We start from the raw sequence: 18,295 nt of genomic DNA on the forward strand, positions 1-18,295 counted from the left end.
CGACCCCAACGTGTTTTGGACCGAGGGCTCCTGCGACGGCATCCTCTTCCTCTCCTTCGGTGCCAGGCTCCATGCCAGCGTCGGCAAGCATGATGATGCGACGCATCTCATCGCGAAACTCCGCGTGGTCGATAGTGCCGCTGTGGTCGGCGTCAAATTGCTCGAAGACGGTGTTGTGGAGCGCGGCGACCTCGACGGGGAGCGGGCAGGGTCAGTGAGGACACGTACCTACCTCCCTCCGTGCTTCGGGTGCCTCCCAACCCAACCATGGATGAGGCGCGCGCGGAAGCGTGGGAGGTTATGTTCAGCGTCGTCGACGAGCTGCTCGCCAAGACCGGGGTGAAGTCCAAAGACATCGGCGTTCTCGTCGTGAATTGCAGCATGTTCAACCCGACACTGTCCGCCATGGTGGTGAACCACTACAAGCTGTGCGGGAACGTCGTCAGCTATAACCTCAACGGACCCGAACTCGTCATCATCCACACACTTCCCACGCTGCCCATCATCCGCTTCGTCTTCGGCCTCTTTGGCCTCTTCTTCTCCATCGGCGGCTCGACGCTGCCTTCGACAAGCTCTGGACATTGTGTAAGCGCCGCTGTGCTGCACGTGAGGTCACAGTCCACAGCTCCTGGCCCTAGGTACCCACCTCCAGTTTCTCCCTCTTCCTCAAGGAGAAGGACCTGCAGCACAAGGAGTCCGTCGAGTGGGTCAACATGGTCCTCTGAAAGCTCTGGAAGATCTACCGCCCTGGCATCGAGAATTGGATTATTGTCATGCTCCAGCCATTCATCGACAATCTCCAGAAGCCAGATTATGTAAACAGGGTGGAGATCTAGCAGTTCTACTTCGGCGAGGAGCTGCTCTCCGTTAGGAACGTCAAGTGCATCGTCGAGTTCGCCATGAGCCGAGGCGTCCGCGTTGTGCCGAAGATAAACTTGCCAGGCCGCACGATGTCATGGGCCGGCGCGTACCCGGAGGCCGTGTCGTGCGCGGGAAGGTTATGGCTGCCCGGGGTTGACCGGAACAAGCGTCTGGTGGTGGAATCGGGCGCCAGCCCCATATCCATCCTCTTGAACATATAGAACGTCAGCCTTGTCTCCTGCCACAACGGAAGCTACATGATCACTGACCTGCAGGATGTCCCATAGGTTCTTGGCAGCGTGATGACAACGGTTTAGGGGCAAACCATAATTCAAGGAGAGGGGAATGTCAGGCACTGGGCCCTGGAGAAGTCAATGGGCACAAATAAGAGACTACACCATCAGACGGATCAACGAACAATAGAACACGGAACAGTCTCCTTCTTTCTATCATCTTCTGCCTCTGTTGTTCCCTTCGTCCCCCTATAGTTCATCTTCTTCTACCTCTAGATCCCTTCTCCTTCCTCCTCTAGCTCCTTCCCCGAGCAAGGTTTGTAACACTCTGCGTGTAACCAGGGCCAGCCCTGAAGGGGGCAAGCGGGACGACCACCCCGGACTCCCAAAACCCAGAGGCCCCTCTCATATGTGCATGTGCATCAGCCATGGGCTTTGATGGTTTGGAATTTGGCCAGCCCAAAAGAATTAAAGAAGCATCCTGCAAACTCCTTGTCTTCTCGAGTCCTCGTCTGGCGAGTGGCGGCTGGCGACCGGCCGATCTCCTCAGGCCTGGAAGGCTGGACCAATTATTGTCCATGCTTTCGATCTCGGTGAGGTCATAAGGAATTCCATGCTTCGATCGGTCATATCATAAATATTCTTTTTGATAGCGATGACCGAATCAAATTAATTTTCAATAGTATGTTGCACGTGCTTTTTCAATAGCGGTGACCGAATCAAATTAACTCTTTGCACGTTAGATGTAGGAGAGCGCGGGACTCACGTGGGAGGGCGTGTGAAGATGTGGGAGCACGTGGGACTAGAGCAAGAACACAGGAGGTTGTGGGACCTACATGGGAGGGCGTAGGAGGGGAGGGTAGACCGCGTAAAGGCTTCAAAAATCATTATAGCTTTTTTAAGCAGTAGAGAGAAAAACAAGAGTGCAATATGTTCGTCTACATTTTGCCTTAGGTATGTACATCGTACATTCGTACGTACTTGCATATATTTAGCATATATATACACACATAAATACAATAGATAAAAAACTTCTTCTATTCTAATGGGCCAAGCCCAGGTGCTGGCGTTTCTTTTTCTCTCGGCTGGACTGAGGCCCAGGCCACCTTTCTCTCTTCCTCTTCATTTCCTAAGACGACCCGCTCAGTCTCCTCTTTCTTCTTCCCCTAAGCCCAAGCCGTCGTTTCTTTCTTTCTTCTTCCTAGAGCTGAGCACAGGGGGGAGGGGATACGGTGTTGACTGGATTTTGATCGCTCACCGGCGATAAACAGCGGTGAGGTCCGGCAGACGGGTGTACCAGGAGGTCCAGCGTGAGAAGAAGAACCCATTTTGGGGGTTAGCGGCGGCATGCACTAGCCGAAGTTAGGTCAACGACGAGCCCATGGCAGCGGCGGGTCGGGCATGACAATGGCAGCATTCGAAGGGAAAGAGGGAGGGGAAAGAGGCCAGGAGCTTCACCTCGGCAAGGGGGACATCGTGGTAGGGTCGGCTAGGTCAGAGGGTGGCCAGAGAGGTGGGTTGATGGAGAGGGTTGAGCTTGGGCGGAGGCGGCTGACCGTGGGGAAGAAGAAGGCATGTTAGTGGGCTCCAATCAGGCTCCGTCTGAGGAGGGGGTAGACGGGTTGGGTCGGAGGTGGGAAGGGAAAGGAATGGGGTGTGAGTGAGGGTGGGCATGGGAGGCGGCGGCGGTGGGGCACGGCCGAGGGCATCGAGCGGAGAGATGCAAGGTGTAGAAGGAGTGGTTTTGGAGAGGAGCGATGTGGGGAGTGGTTTCGGGGAGGAGAGGAAGGGGATCGAGGCGGAACACATGAGATTTACGGGACAGAATGCAAGAGGAATGGACGGACGCTCTACGTCTTTGTCTTTTTTTAAGTAGTAGAGAAAAGAAAGCGATTGAACTAATTTTCCTACCAATCTAAAGGTATTGTGTAAGAAATCAAGTACAACAGGATCGAAACTGAGATACGATTTTTACGTGGAAAACCCTTGCGGGAAAAAACCACGGACGCCAATCGGTGATCTTTACTATATCTGGGATATGTACAATGCAGAGAATTACAATGAGCGTCTCAACTCTTCTTGTAGCTTACAAGATATATTTATAGGGGTGGACATATACGACTCGAGTCTAATACGGACTATTCCGGAACATGTGCTGAAGGTGTCCCTTGTATGGTCCAACAAGAATTCGGATCACAATTCAACAAACTCCACCTTGAGATGAATTCCATCTTGTAGCAAATAAAGAATCATCAATAAACTTCCTTCAATAATAAATATCACCGACGCCAAAAGTCTCTGGGACTCAAATTGTAACACCAACTAAACTTGAGCATAGCTCAAATTTAGTAGTAGAAACTGGCTTTATCATCATATCAGTAGGATTATTATGAGTGCTTATCTTGCATATTTTAATATCACCTTGAGCAATGATATCTCGAATATAATGATACCTCACATCAATGTGCTTTATTCTTTCTTGAACATCTAATCTTTTATAGGCAAATAGCACTCTGACTATCATAGAAAATATTAATACAAGAATTATCTTCACAAAGCTCAATATACAAACCTCTCAGCCAAACGACTTCTTTGCATGCTTCAGAAATAGCCATATATTCAGCTTCAGTAGTTGATAAAGCATTAATAGCCTGCAAATATGCTTCCCAACTAACAGCACAGCCATCAATGGTGAAAACATAACCTGTGAGAGATCTCCTCTTGTCCAAATCACTAGCATAATCTGAGTCAACATAACCAACAAGTCCATCTCCATATTTCCTAAACTGCAAACAAGCATTAGAAGTACCACGCAGATATCTAAAAATCCACTGAACAACTTTCCAACGCTCTTTACTAGGATTAGCTATGAATCTACTAACAACACTTAGGGCATGAGATAAACCAGGACGAGAACAGACAATGGCATACATAAGTGAACCAACTGCACTTGAATATTGAACTCTAGACATATACTCAACACCATAATCTGACTCAGGACATAACGCTGAAGATAATTTGAAATGTGTAGATAACGAAGTACTCACTGGTTTTGCATCATGCATATTAAAACGATGAAAGACCTTCTCAATATAGCCTTGTTGACTAAGTTATAACTTGCCAACTTTCCTATCTCTAATGATCTCCATGCTAAGAATTTTTTTTGCTGCACCTAAATCCTTTATCTCAAATTCACTACTCAATTGTGATTTTAATTTGGCTATTTCTGATTTATCCTTTGCAGCAATCAACATATCATCGACATAGAGAAACAAATAAATAGCTGAACCATTAACAGTCTTCAAATAGACATAGCTATCATAATCAGAACGCTTAAAACCATTAAAGAGCATAAAGGAATCAAACCTCTTATACCACTGTCTAGGGGATTGCTTCAAACCATAAAGAGATTTCCTTAATTTATAGACAAGGTCTTCTTTTCCAGGAATAACAAAACCTTCGGGTTGATCCATATAAATATCTTCATCTAATTCCCCATGTAAAAATACAGTTTTAACATCTAATTACTCAAGTTCATAATCACGTATAGCAACAATACTGAGTAAAGTGCGAATAGAACTATGCTTCACAATAAGTGAGAAGATATCATTATAATCAATACATAGAATCTGGCTTTAGCCTTTAGCAACCAACCTTGTTTTATACCTTGCTGCTTCATTAGGAGAAGTATTCTCCTTTCTTTTAAAAATCCACTTGCAATGAACATACTTCTTCTCTTTGTGCAATTTGACTAAATCTCAAATACCATTCTTTTCAAGTGACTCCATTTCATTTTCCATTGTAGTCATCCAATTATTGCAATCAGAAGAAGTAATAGCCTCATTATAATTACAAGGTTCTGCATTACGTTCAACTTCTTCTGCACAACTCAAAGCATATGCAATAATATTACATTCCTCAATTAACCTCTTGGGTGGATTAATTTGTCTTCTAGGCCTGTCAACTGTAATAGAATATTGTGTAGGCTGCACAACGGGAGAAGAAGGTGGAACACTAGACGAATCATGGTCAATAAATAAATTTTTAGCAATAGGTGCATCTTGGACAGCAGCATCTGGTGTACTTTCTGCATTAATAAGAAGAGGCTGACAGGTGGGCTCTAATATGGGAGAGGCTAAGTCAGCATGGTCAGGCCACACGGGATGCAAGTCAACAGCGTCACGTGTGCAAAACCACTTTGAAACAGGTCGAGGGATGAGTTTTGGATGGTTTTAAATGTTAGGGGACCAAAGATTTCTGGTATCGTAGTTGAAGGACAAAAATTAAATCGTAGTGATAGTTGAGGGACAAAAAATAGATTGAAAAATAGCATCCCATTGTTTTTTGCTTTTTTTTTTTCAGTCAACGCGTGTCGTTCGTCGGATGGAGATCCAACAACCCCGTGGTCTTCAACCTCCAACCATCTCTCTCTCTCTCTCTCTCTCTCTCTCTCTCTCTCTCTCTCTCTCTCTCTCTCTCTCACCACGCAAAACACATACACACACACACACACACACACACACACACACCGTGTCGGTGTCTTGCATGCTCGCCCTCGCCTCTCGTCATCCTCCTTTCATCTCCAGTGGTGTCCCTACCACCGGATCCACGGACACTACCCTCGTCACACTAATCTGGCTCCATCAGACCATCTCCGCTCACCCTGCCCTAGCACCAACCATTCGGTAGTCCTCTGCTGCATGTTAGGACATCTCTGCTGACCGCCTTGCCCCTGTGCCCTCCAGCACCACTGAGCTAGCTTGCAACTTTCCTCTAGGCTCGGAGATCGAAGACATCCCGCTGGAGAGCCACTGCCGCTAATCTCACAATTAACTCACTATTGACTGAAAGGAAAGGAAGAATCAATCGACTAAAGAATAGGAAACGTGCAAAAACAAGTAGCCTCGAAGCTTGTATGGGCTGGCTAGCCAGCTGTAGTGGTAACCGGTAATAACAAGAGCCTTGTTGCCATTAATTTTGCCAACAAAGAAATAACAGGATGAGTGATGATCTCCTGTGATGTCGAGCAACTCTTGATGTTATATTAGTATACCATTTCGTAGTTTCATTGTTGTGGTAGATGGTATGTGTATCCATCGATGGCAAGGTGATGTACTGCTTTCTTTTCACGAGTAGAATTTCAGTTCTCCCACTCGACAACATCACAGAACAAGCAAACGGTTACGAACCCAGATAGCAATTGGAAGTAGAAAAGGGAAGAGAAGTGCTGGGCTAGGGAAGGTTTGCTTGGAGCAGAAGAAGATATAGAGAGGATTTAGGTATCAAGCCATTTATTCATTCCCAGGCTGACACAACTCACATGTTCCCTATATATAACACTCTGCTCATGTAGGAGTAGCGCATGTCTCTGCCATCCTTTCTGCTTGTTTACCCTTTCAACACTGCTTGGCGCTTGCGACATTTATCTTGCTTACGCCAACGCTTGATTCTTAGGGCATAAAGCCCTGCTTAAGTGAGCAATTGGATGCCCCTACCACATAAGTACAGCCCCAATACCCTTATCACTTGCATCAATCTCAACAACAATATGCTTGGTGAAATTAGGCAAGGTCAACACTGGGGCATGAGTGAGTTTGTACTTCAATTCTTGAAATGCAATGTCATGTAAAGGTGTCCACACAAACACCAAATTATTTGTAATGGTGGTTGTTTATTGGAGGGAGGAGAGGGGGGGGATGGCGACCATGGAGGTCGGTGGCGGCTATGGTGGGCGGTGGCTAAGGTTTGGGTGCAAGGAGGTGGTAGCGTGAGAGAGAGAAGGCGAGGGTCAACCAGGCACCATGCACCCAGACGGCAAGAAGAAGGGTTGTCTTTCTTATTCTTACTTATCTCTTTATTGATGATTTGCCCATCTTTATAGAGAGACTAACTTAACATCTAAGTAATCTATTATAATTTGGAAAGTAATGAAAAACCCTAATCTATTTAATGGCCAAGAAATGGTGTGGACCCGACTGATGCTACAGTACACACGGTATTGTTCACACCCATGAGTAGGCTTTTGGGCCAGCTAGTCCTAATGGGCCATGGATTGTGCCATGATCCATGACATCTCCCCCCTGCCCCTTTCACTTGCAGCTCATCCTTGAGCTACTAATTGGGGAGAGCTCTGGATGTTGCAAGGTGAGGGCTATGGTTGAAGTCCGAAAAAGCCCCATGTTGAAGAACGAGTTCTGGTCCCATGCGGCTTTCTAGCTTGACGAGGCAGTGTTGGAGATGGTTGATGAAGAACTCCATTCACCTTATTTTGATGATGACGACGGTGGCCTTGAGTCAAAGGAGTATGTATATCATTGTTGGACCATTGATGTTGACGAAGAAGAGATACTTGGCGATGAGCTCGGAGAAGACATGGATTATGGTGATGATGTCCTTGGAGATGTCGTATAATCCCTTAAAGATTATTGCAGTGTGGTACTCCCTTGTATCCTTGTCATGCCCATTGGAAGATTTGATCCTCTTGGTTCCCACGAGGCAAGCAGGTAGGCGATGAGGACCATCCCAAGAGCGGTGAAGGTAAGTCTCTGAAGCATGTTGTGTGACAATGTAGACGACCTTGTTGGAGACAGTGTGGACAGGAAGGGCGGATGTACGTTCCTTCTGAACGTTGATGGTTGTTGGATGCAGTGGAGGTCTAGCAACTATTGTCAGTGTAGAACACCCGAAGATGAAGTTGTTGACAACTAGATGGGCACGACCCATTTCCTAATAGTTCATGGATTGGGCTATGACCCATGACACCTTCCTGAGCAAATCAGACAAGGGCTTGCTTATCAATCCAAAGTCCCTGATAAACTTTCTATAATACCCTGCTAAGCCCAAGGAGCTTCTCAATTCTTTGATAGAAGGAGGAGTTGGCATCTTGCCGAATCTCTTACCTCACTGATATTGTCCCCATGAGATACACCAACAGTAGAAACCACATGGCCCAAATAAGGTACTTGCTGTTGAGCAAAGATACAGTCGGAGTACTTGACTTTGGGATTGTGAGCTTGTAACGGCTAAAATACTTGTTTCACATTCTGAACATGCTCTTGCAAAGATGGACTATAAGTGACGATATCATCTATAAACACTAGCACACAAACTCTGAGAAGAGGGCTGAGAATCTGATTCACTGCACATTACGTGTTTGAAATGTTGTCTTCATCTCATCTCCAGTCAGATGATATCCAACCCTCAAATCCAGTTTTGTAAACTAGGAAGCCCCAGATAACTCATCCAACAAATCATCAATTATAGAGAGAGGGTATTTAATCTTAATTTTTATTGCATTCAAATGCCTATAATATACGTAAAAGCATCATGTTCTATCTTTCTTTTTCACTAGCAAGACTAGAGATGAAAAGGGGCTAACATTAGGTCTAATTAAACCAGACCGTAACATCTTTGCAACTTGTTCCTCTATTTTAGTTTTCTGATCAGGAGTGTATCGATAAAGTTTAATACAAATAAGTTTAGTACCTGGCAATAAGGGAATATTGTGATGATCCCATGACATGCGAGGAGGCAAATCTTTGGACTCTTAAAAACAAAGAGAATTCCTGCAATTATTCTTGAACTTGAGCCATAGCTACTCCCCCCGCCCTCTCACGGTGGAGTTGGTGGTTGAAGCAGTTGTTGTGGATCGTTGTAGGAAGTCGTGGTTGCAATCATGTTTGGCAGCGTTATCCTACAGCGTAATCGATCAGTTGTAGTGTCCAAGTGACTGTAGTGTGCCCTTGTGGGTTGTTACTCTGGAGGAGTTTGTCTGTTGTGTAGGGGATTTTTGCCGGTTGTCGCTTAAATCAACTGTGCGGTTGTGTGGTTTTCAGACCCAATTTTCCTTATAAACTAGGTTAATTCTCTTCTTCTATGAAAAACTCGGCAATGCTCTTACCGTCCTTTCGAAAAATTCTTGAACTAGAGCAGGAATAGATCTTGGTCTACAGTCTTGTTAGCTGGGCATAGATGAACCAGATGGTGAACCCCATTGTGATCCACAAGTTTCTTCAGTTGAGCGGCTGGAGAAACCATCTAACTTTATACTCAAAAGAGAATATCTTCTTATTCCATTCATGTCCCATTGGACTATGGGTCTCAAGCCAGTCCATACCTAGAATCAGATCATAGCAACCTAGCGGTACAATGCGTTGATTAGTAGTGAAAGTGTGTCCTTACACCCACCAGTCACAATTGGAGAATTGGTTACGGCATGTAAGTGTCCTACTATCAGCAACAGGAGGAATAATAGTTTTGTGCTTGTTGATTCGATCACTAGTGTTGGAGCTCATGAAGGCGTTAGAGCTACGAGAATCCACCAAAATGAGTACCTCTTGATCACCAATGAGCTCCCAAAGTGAACCAAAATGAGTACCTTTTCCCCTAACTCTAGTGAGATGCCTTGGCGCCAACCACCTTCTACATCTCCGGTAGCTCCTGTTGTCAGATCCACAGCATTGCCCACTCCCTCGTTAACCCCTCTAACGAACGTTGCCTCCCACTGCCAACCTCGTCCAATTGATGATCGGCATCGCCCACTCCCTTGTTAACCCCTCTAACGAATGTTGCCTCCCACAACCAACCCCGTCCAATTGATGATCCCCCACCAATGCCAGTCTAGCCGAACTCCCCAAGCATCCCTCTAAACCCAGGAGATCAACATCCAAACCCTAGCCCCCTGCACCAACCCTAAACTTAACCCCAACCCTAAACCTTGTTGGAGAAGATGAGGAGCTCGCCAGATAAGAAGGCCACATGACTCTTCAAGCAAATCCGACGGTATGAAATTTGATAGATTTTCACCCCATTTCTGTTAACAGATAAATATCATTTTTGATAATTCTATTGTTATTACTGCACATTTTGAAATTTGAGTTTCCCTCCTTGTCCTGCATCCTTAAGAAGCGAAAATAAACGTCGGGAGACTAAATACTCCTATTCCTAACTAGCTTTCCTCCATGTGCATCATGTCTACTATCTCCCGTCCCTGTTTCCTGTGTTGTCTTCCTTTTGACTATAGATCACAACAATATGAATGCTTCTCGTTTGTAAAGCAGAATGAGTTATCCATAAGAAGCGCATATTTTCAGAAACTCATTTTCCTTTTCCAAGAAAAATCATCTGTAACACATGCACATTGCAATTAAAGGCGGGTATCAGCTTGGATGGCTTGTGGACATGGCGGATGCCAATACCGCTGTAGAACAGACAGCAGGTTGCGCTTGTCAGAGCTGTAGCCCTTCCCGACGGCTATGTAGATCAGCTCCTCGATGTCCAAGCTCCCAAACAGCTTGTTACCAAGAACATTCTGGTCCTGCAGGTTAGAGATATATCTTCAAGTTTGCTAGCGAAACATCCAGCGCAGTAAATATTGTCACCTGCACTACCGTTATTTGTTGCTTGCTGGTTTCCCAAGCCAACGTCAAACGACGCATGGCACACTACGTGGCAGACTTCAAACGGAGCAACAGCTCGCCATGGACAAGCAAGAGAGGATCCTCAACCTCAAAAGGCAGCTCACCATGGTCTATCAAACAGAAAAGGATCAAACAAAGGGGGAGAAAATCCAAGCCAGCACAGGTAATGCAATATTAATATCTTCATTAAGGAAACAAAACTCTCGATAGTACCGTCAGCAAAAGATACAGCTCATAATGGACAACTCTCTTGTTCAATTATAGAGCCTTGACAGTCTACTCAATAGTTGCTTATCAAGAACAATCTAAGACCTTGGCTTCTCCTTCTTCTCCTTGAAGAGTGCAAGTAGCGACACACCGGATACCTTCACAACCTTGAACCTGACACCAGGAATATCTCCCACGGCGTGGCCCTTACGACCGAATCCAGCAATCAGCACCTCATCCTATAGCATTGCAAGAAAGAAGATGAATAAATTCATTACATAGAGTTGACTGACAAATCATTACAATGAGCATTGGTTGAGAAACACATACATTCTCCTCAATGTAGTTCAGGCAACCATCATTCGGCACGAAGGCGGCAATCTTCTTCCCGTTCTTCACCAGCTGAACACGAGCACACTTACGGATGGCAGAGTTCGGCTGCTTGGCCTCAATACCACTACAATGGAAGCATCACACCTTAGCTCAAGCACCCAAAGTATTGAGATAAGAAAGGCAAGCATGATTCTCCTATGCCACATACATCTTCTCCAAAACAATGCCCTTGGCATGAGATGATCCAGCAAAGGGTTTCTTCCACTCGTTTCCCAAGTGGCTCTTCTTGTATGCCTTGTCAGCCCACCTCTGGTTCCTGCGGTGGGTCTTGAGCTTTCGGCCCGCTCCCATACCACGTGTCTTCCTGTGATAAGATTTCATAATTTTTACATCAACTTAACACAAATCACAAGTTCAGCAATCCATAGAACACAATTGCCCATGGAATAAACATCCACACACCATCATAAAACACAACAACCCTCACAAATCTGTGCCGGCGATTTCTACAAGATGACACCAAAACTATGGAGCACATTACCAAAAAAAAACACAAAGTATACATATGCATCCTGCGGTACAAAGAAGTATATCCATCTATCGATAAGACGCATATAGCCCTCACTAAGAACATATGCTAGCAACCTCGTGACTTATATCGACACCTAAGACTGAGCAAATTGATAAAACCATGATGTTCTAAAACGATACATTAAAAAAGGGGACTTTTATGCCACCGTGCATAACCTCCAGGATCCAAGCATTCGAATCCAGGAGAGCATGGTTACACGGCGGCAACGGATTAATATCGCTTATGAATATGTTTAGCACTGACGGTGCATAATCTGATCAGCACTGGACCGTCAATAAGCTCATCTTGCTCGCATCTAACGCAATTCCAGCAACTAATCGCAATATAGAGCAGCCTAAAATCACATGCCACGCAACAAAATCTACACATGAAACCAAGAAACGCAGGGTGCAGCAAAGAAACGACGATTCTAGGCAAGAAAGGCGCGGCGTAACACGGGCAAGGGTCCAGAGAACATCGGAACAAAGGGGCAAGAAGAGATCTTCGTACGCACCCCATGATGGCGGAGGAAGGAGACGGCCGGCGAAGTGTCGGTGCGGTGTGGGAGACAAGATGAGAGGGCTTCGAGCTCGAGGACGGCGGCGGCGGCTGCGAGAGAAGTGGGATGGACGGTGAAGAATGTTTTATAGTAGGGTTCGTGTTTAGGGTTTGTGCGGTCTGCCTCGTGATTCGTGTTGCGCGGTGAGTGGATGTAATCTCACGGTTGGCGTGCGAAAACGGTCCGTTTCTCTTTTTCTTTCCCTGACTGATGGGACCCTCTGTCAGGGGCGTTATTCTTTTTGCTTGATCACATATGCTTTTACGAAAACTTCTGATCGTAGTATAAAAGATGGAATTTTCATAGTGTTCATATTCGGATGAATAAAATAATAAGTGAAAAATATCCTACAGAAATGGGCTAAAGTTAAAAATGCGTGAAAAGTAGGGGTGAAAGTTTAGAAACTTCTATCGAAAGTTACTAGATATAGGAGTATGTTTTGTCTCCGCAAAATTTCAACATCAAACTGAATCTCATTCATAAGATCTCGAAACTTTGCATGGCTACAAAAAATCATATAATATGCCTCCATATACGCCTGTAACACTCATCTCCTGATACAAGCTCCAAAACTCCAGTCTCCAGTGATGACAAATTAAATACTAGTAAATAACAGGATTTGTGCAAAAGATGACGTTACATACACTGCTTTCTGTACGAGGAATGATGAAGACCTGTTGAAATTCAAGAAATACAAAACCGCAGGCAATGTGTTCAAGCCACAAAGAGATCAAGCTCAGCTCAACAAGGAAAACAGGACCCCAAATATGGGAGAAATCTCACTATGATAGAGACAAGTTTTACAAATGAATGCTTAGCTAGTGTGTACGTACTGAAGGCACCTGAAAATAATCCAAGAGAACTGAAGTTACTGATTCATGATTTCAATTGATATCACGAGGTGGCATTATAAACGTATGTACCAAATGGTGTTCTAGGAGAGAAAAGGCTCACAAGAGGGTACAGCAACAATACATAAGGCCACATGCATCTTTATTATTATGTTTTAGAACAAAAGAATCAAAAGCATTTGAAGTACTGTCCCGACTGATTGCTGAAGAATTAATTTACACAAACTTGCAGCCCATGGCCAACCAGTTCGGTGAACCATATAAATTATATCTCACCTTTATGAAATGTTCTGTTCCACATACAATGGAATGAATGGATGTATCATATCCAGGATAGGCACCATGTCATACTTTAAGTCTTCAACATTTATACAAATCCTAAACCTCACTGAAATGTCAGTGTACCGACAAAATTGACTTCTGATTAGAGAAGAAATCAAGCAGTCTGAACTCTGGAGCTATTATTTACAAAGTTTGTTACGGCATGGGATCACATTCTAGTGATGTCATTCGGAAATGCAATGCTACACCTTTGGAACATGAAGATCAGCTAATGTCGAAATGAGATCTTCTCTTGATTGGGACCTCCGGCTTTGAAGTGTAGTCTGACCTCGGCTGGGGTTCCTAACTCCACTAGAAAACTGCATCTGGCCTAAGCTCCCAACAGAATAGCTATGATAGACACCCAAGGATTGCCTGGAAGACTCCATAAGGTGAACACTGCTGCCTCCTAATCCATGGCTAATACTGAACGGATGAGCATCTGAACCAGCAACAGTAGGGCTCAGCGGTGTCTTTGTTCTTGCGTCGCCTGTTAAATGTAAGGAAAAATTTAGCAAATCCAAAAGTTTAATCATGTAAGCTAAGCTACAGTTAAGAAGTGTGACATTCAAACAAGTTACAAACAAAATTTGCACGACAGCTTGAATTTAGGTAATGAAAGAAATATATGCCAATTCTGCAGCATCATTTTATAGAATGGTATTACAAGATTATGGTGATATTATAGATAGATTTGAGGTAACATTACAAAAGTTCTGTCCAAAATGGCATATTTATAACATGTGAATTAAAGTGAAAACACGAAAGATCCTATGTCTAGCAAGTTGGATCACGCAGGAGTTCTATGTAATGCTACTTCTTAGAAGTTTAACATATTTGAATAATTAAAACTAAAAAGATGGCAACACCTGATTTCACTTTCTAATAAAGCAGGGTAAGAGCCCTTTGTCTTAAGAAAAATAAATGGTATACAGCAGCCAACAGAAAATGCCACGATAAAACAGTTCAAATAATGTACTCCTTATAAGCTAGGCAGTTAGGCTACCTCTTTACAGAAGGGGGGAAACCATGTTGGAAGGTACATAAAAGAAAAAAGAAAAAGAACTTGCATATATACCTGAATTAATGGTACTCCATAAATGAAATCTGAAAGGAGATCCCATACCAAGCACAAAACTACCTCCGGTGTTCTGCCTAAAAAGAGGCAGATAAGAACCGCGGAATGATCTTGGGATTGAATTGCTGACGCATAATATGGCACACACAACCAACACAATTGAAATCAGAAACAATACGATAAGAATATTTGGGTTTATCTCCCTTTGCAGTATTCGGTATCCTTGAATATCGATTCGTGTAGACAACACCTGGCCAGCCTCCAACAAAGCAACCCCAAGAGTCCAAGTAATACTACCAGAGCCAATTATCACCTGGTTATCTTTAATTTGCAATCCCTCTCTCAGAAGTGATGCAATATAAGGAGCCCTGAAGCAATACTGCTCTATAAAAGGCTGTGGAGGAACACTACTCTTTGCAACTTTCCATGTTTTTTCACAAAATTCCTGACCTCTTTTTAGAACATCAACGAGAGTGGCATCAGCAGTCAAATTGAAAAATTTAAAAACCACAAAGAAGCCAGACATAGCATAAAATTGCCCATGTGGTCGGGGAAAATTAGAAGCAAGAGCACAAGGATGAAGGTTACAATCAAGTCCAGCACGTGCACTGGACCACTCTGAAAGATTAACTGCTACTTCCGCGAGAGCACTACATTCATTCCACTGAGGTTCCCCAACCAATTCAACAGCTATTCCCTGCTTCTCTTTGCCAGCTATCTTCTCTCCAACACTGGGACTTCCATCTTGTTTTAGTGGGTGGCAGTAAGAACAAACATAATCTTCTTTGTATCCAGTTTGTAGACAAGGATGTTTAACCTGAACTTTACCATTACTAGCTCCTCCCAATCTCTTCACTAGATGTGCTACGGATTTGTCAAATGCATCATTTAATCCATAACCGGTAAGAGAATAAGCACTAAGTTGATGATTGACAGAACCAATCCTCAGACTAATGCTTGTCTCATCCTGCACCGATTTATCAGTCTCAAATGTCACCTGTAATGATGATCCACCTAAATCAAGTGAACCATATGTCATTTTAGATGATGAGGTGTCAAGCATGTTCATGTGGTGGTTAAGAGCTATCCATCCATAATAAGCTTCTTCCATGCCACTGATGATCTTAACTCTGTCTCTACTGCACAAAAATGACGAATTCTCCAGAACATCCCAGGCCTTATCCAGGAGCCACTCTGAGTCTGCATTAGGTAGCTTGCGGACACCAGCTGTAGCATATAGAAAAACTGGAGTGTGTTTGTGTGCACGTCTCGGGATCTGCCTCTCAGCCATTTGAAGGAGGGGTTCTATTGCCTTCTTTAATCCAGATTCATTGTGAACAAGTTTGCTCAATCCAGGTTCAGTCTCCATTCGCTGATATGCTCGCCCAGTTAATTTACCAGACTTTTTCTTAGGAGCAGTCCCTAAAGGTTTCAAAACAATAGGAAATGTGTTTGCGTCATTATGATTAATGTGCCATTCATAGACATAAACTCTTGTGCCGGTGCTACCACAATCAAGAATCACATAGTATTCAGAGCTTCCCTCTGAGAGGAATACATGGAAATATCTCCAAGAAGCATATGCAAAGAACACCAGTAGGATTAGCACAATAGCGCTACCAGCTGCTTTCATGCATTTCTTTCGATATGTCGGTGATGATGGGGGTGTTCTCTCTTTTGAAAAGCTTGGTAAAGCACCATCTCTTTGAAGCGTGCGGACAAGTTTTGCACGTTCAGTGTTCAAATCACTGCCAATGCTAGAACCCCTTTCTAAAGCATCAATTCTAGTGAAGGTCGGCAGATCTTGGAGAGAAGATGAAAGACGCATAGCTGCCACTTTTGTAGTCGTGACAGCAATTATTACAAAATCTCACCGACCAGGGGCAAGAATCTGAGCGAATCTCGGCAAACCGAAGTCATAAGTAGATAGGATAATTAGCCGCAGTGTAGATAAGACAACAGTGCCTTTGCACAGTTACTGCCTGTAGTAAATTTTCAAAATTAGCACATATACTAACATTCAAACATCAAGTAAACAAAACTAAAATTTGGAACGCGCTGCCATGCTGGACATCTAGGAAACGTTCTCCTTACCATAACAGTACAAAATTAGGTTTCCAGTCTCAGCTAACAATACTATACCCTAAAAATTGAAGATATCCTTATTATAAACCTTGGAGCAACATCACTAGTTCACAACTGAGAAAAATGGTGCCACCAATCCATGAACAACACTGATGTCTCCTATACAACTATCATGATATACAGGGATCCCTAAATCTTAATCCTAGTTTTTCATCCCCACCACGAAACCACCATTCGCAGGCAGCATCCAACCCACACTACACCAAATCACAACCCAAGAACTCGCACGCAGCTTTTGGCTACATCTCACCCGCCCATACAGACCACCCCACGATCCCAGCGACGCCCCAAAGCCGTCACCTTTCCATCGATTCCAGCACCCGGATCAAACCACCGATCCCAACCACTGATCCCAAGCGAACCACAACTACCCCCAGAAGTAAGATCTATCCGCACGCCCCAACCCGGGATCTTAAAAAGCATCAACCCGCGACCGGATCGGATCTGAAGAGGTCCCAAGTGATCCAGAGACAAATTTCGAGACTCACCGGTTGCGGCAGCCAGCCGCGATCGCCCCCGGCGACGGAGGGGGCGGCGGCGGTCAGGCAAGCGGAGGCAGCGGGTAGGTGGAGAGGTGGACGAGCCGGCAGGCGGCGATGAGGTGGGCGGCGGCGGTGAGGTGGAGGCGACGCAAAGGCAAGGTGGGGGCGGAGGGGGAGTGCCTGCGCAACGACGCTGCGTCGGAAGTGCGTTGTCGTAGCAGCACACGGACGGGACGGCGCAGCCGCTCCTGCCGAGCCGGGGCTTCCGGTAGCGGAAAATAATGCTACAAGATCAATGTTATGTATTTACGTCAATATCTAATTAATAACGTGATATATGATAAAAATTATTATAAAATTTATAATATAACTAAAAAAATAAATAATAAATAAAGAAAATACATGATATATGAAAATAAAGAAAATACATGATACATGATGTATATGAAAATTTATAATATAACTAAAGAAAATAAAGAAAATACATGATACATGATGTATATGAAAATTTATAATATAACTAAAGAAAATAAAGAAAATACATGATATGTGATATATGAAAAAATAATGTTACTATAAATTAAATTCAGATCTCAAATACATGAGACCAAATAGTAATATTATTTTTTGAGGGCACTGTAGCAACGACCCACACGAACTCAACGCCTTTTGAAAGGCCGAATGATCTAGACATAACTCATTACTGTACGGGCCATATAGGTGTCTATAACTTTGGCCCATTGGTTCAATGTTACAAGTGATCGGCAGCATGCCACAGCGATACTTCGAAATTCTTTCAAGAGTAATGGGAAAAAAATTGAAATTCTTTAAAGAGTAGCATGGTCGTGGACCTTGTGGATTTGATGGGGGACAAGGTTGTGTTTCCATTGCTCACATTATTGTGGAATTGTATATGCTTTACTGCAGCTATTAACTTCTGAATCTCTTGGTTGTGTAGATCCGATTGCAAAACATTTGGTGCGCAAGTTCAAGGTTAGCAGTGTCTGAGCTTTCATAAGTGCAAGTTCCGACATGAGCTGAACGACGTGGGGGGAAGGACGTTTGAGGATGACATTTACAGCCAAGCGTGAGCTTTCTTGCTTTTGTTTATCATCACTAGTTAAATATTCATGCGTTGTAATAGGATCATAAATTTTTACAAGAAATAGTTATTCAGCAGTATTGCTATTGTGGCATGCCGTCACCATCGAGCTGTCTAGTAGCTCATCTTGTAT

The 18,295-nt window shown here is 44.0% G+C and overlaps 3 protein-coding genes across 3 annotated transcripts; 1 reads left to right on the forward strand and 2 right to left on the reverse strand.

The window, feature by feature from the left end:
• The first annotated feature begins 267 nt into the window (after positions 1-267).
• On the forward strand, positions 268-1,082 carry LOC133928123 (uncharacterized). Its single transcript, XM_062374389.1, has 2 exons — positions 268-585; positions 840-1,082. The coding sequence occupies exons 1-2, from the start codon at positions 268-270 to the stop codon at positions 1,080-1,082; spliced, it is 561 nt and encodes a 186-aa protein (XP_062230373.1).
• A 9,595-nt stretch (positions 1,083-10,677) lies between these two features.
• On the reverse strand, positions 10,678-12,296 carry LOC133929045 (small ribosomal subunit protein uS12). Its single transcript, XM_062375631.1, has 4 exons — positions 12,139-12,296; positions 11,262-11,417; positions 11,051-11,177; positions 10,678-10,959 (listed from the first exon to the last, which is right to left on the reverse strand). The coding sequence occupies exons 1-4, from the start codon at positions 12,141-12,143 to the stop codon at positions 10,819-10,821; spliced, it is 429 nt and encodes a 142-aa protein (XP_062231615.1). The 5' UTR covers positions 12,144-12,296; the 3' UTR covers positions 10,678-10,818.
• Positions 12,297-13,249: 953 nt separating this feature from the next.
• LOC133929046 (probable apyrase 7) lies at positions 13,250-17,343 on the reverse strand. The gene is made up of 3 exons (XM_062375632.1): positions 17,067-17,343; positions 14,434-16,415; positions 13,250-13,845 (listed from the first exon to the last, which is right to left on the reverse strand). Exons 2-3 carry the CDS (start codon positions 16,259-16,261, stop codon positions 13,559-13,561), a joined length of 2,115 nt encoding a protein of 704 aa, XP_062231616.1. The 5' UTR covers positions 16,262-16,415; positions 17,067-17,343; the 3' UTR covers positions 13,250-13,558.
• Between the last annotated feature and the right edge of the window lie 952 nt (positions 17,344-18,295).

This window comes from Phragmites australis, chromosome 9 (assembly GCF_958298935.1).
Source record: "Phragmites australis chromosome 9, lpPhrAust1.1, whole genome shotgun sequence".
Taxonomy (NCBI): domain Eukaryota; kingdom Viridiplantae; phylum Streptophyta; class Magnoliopsida; order Poales; family Poaceae; genus Phragmites; species Phragmites australis.

Coding starts and splice junctions, on each gene's coding strand:
- LOC133928123 (XM_062374389.1), top strand. CDS start 268: ATGGATGAGGCGCGCGCGGAAGCGTGGGAGGTTATGTTCAGCGTCGTC. Junction 586..839: donor CGACAAGCTCTGGACATTGT/GTAAGCGCCGCT, acceptor GAGATCTAGCAG/TTCTACTTCGGCGAGGAGCT.
- LOC133929045 (XM_062375631.1), bottom strand. Junction 11,178..11,261: donor GGCATTGTTTTGGAGAAGAT/GTATGTGGCATA, acceptor CTTCCATTGTAG/TGGTATTGAGGCCAAGCAGC. Junction 10,960..11,050: donor TGAACTACATTGAGGAGAAT/GTATGTGTTTCT, acceptor GCAATGCTATAG/GATGAGGTGCTGATTGCTGG.
- LOC133929046 (XM_062375632.1), bottom strand. CDS start 16,261: ATGCGTCTTTCATCTTCTCTCCAAGATCTGCCGACCTTCACTAGAATT. Junction 13,846..14,433: donor ATGGAGTACCATTAATTCAG/GTATATATGCAA, acceptor TACATTTAACAG/GCGACGCAAGAACAAAGACA.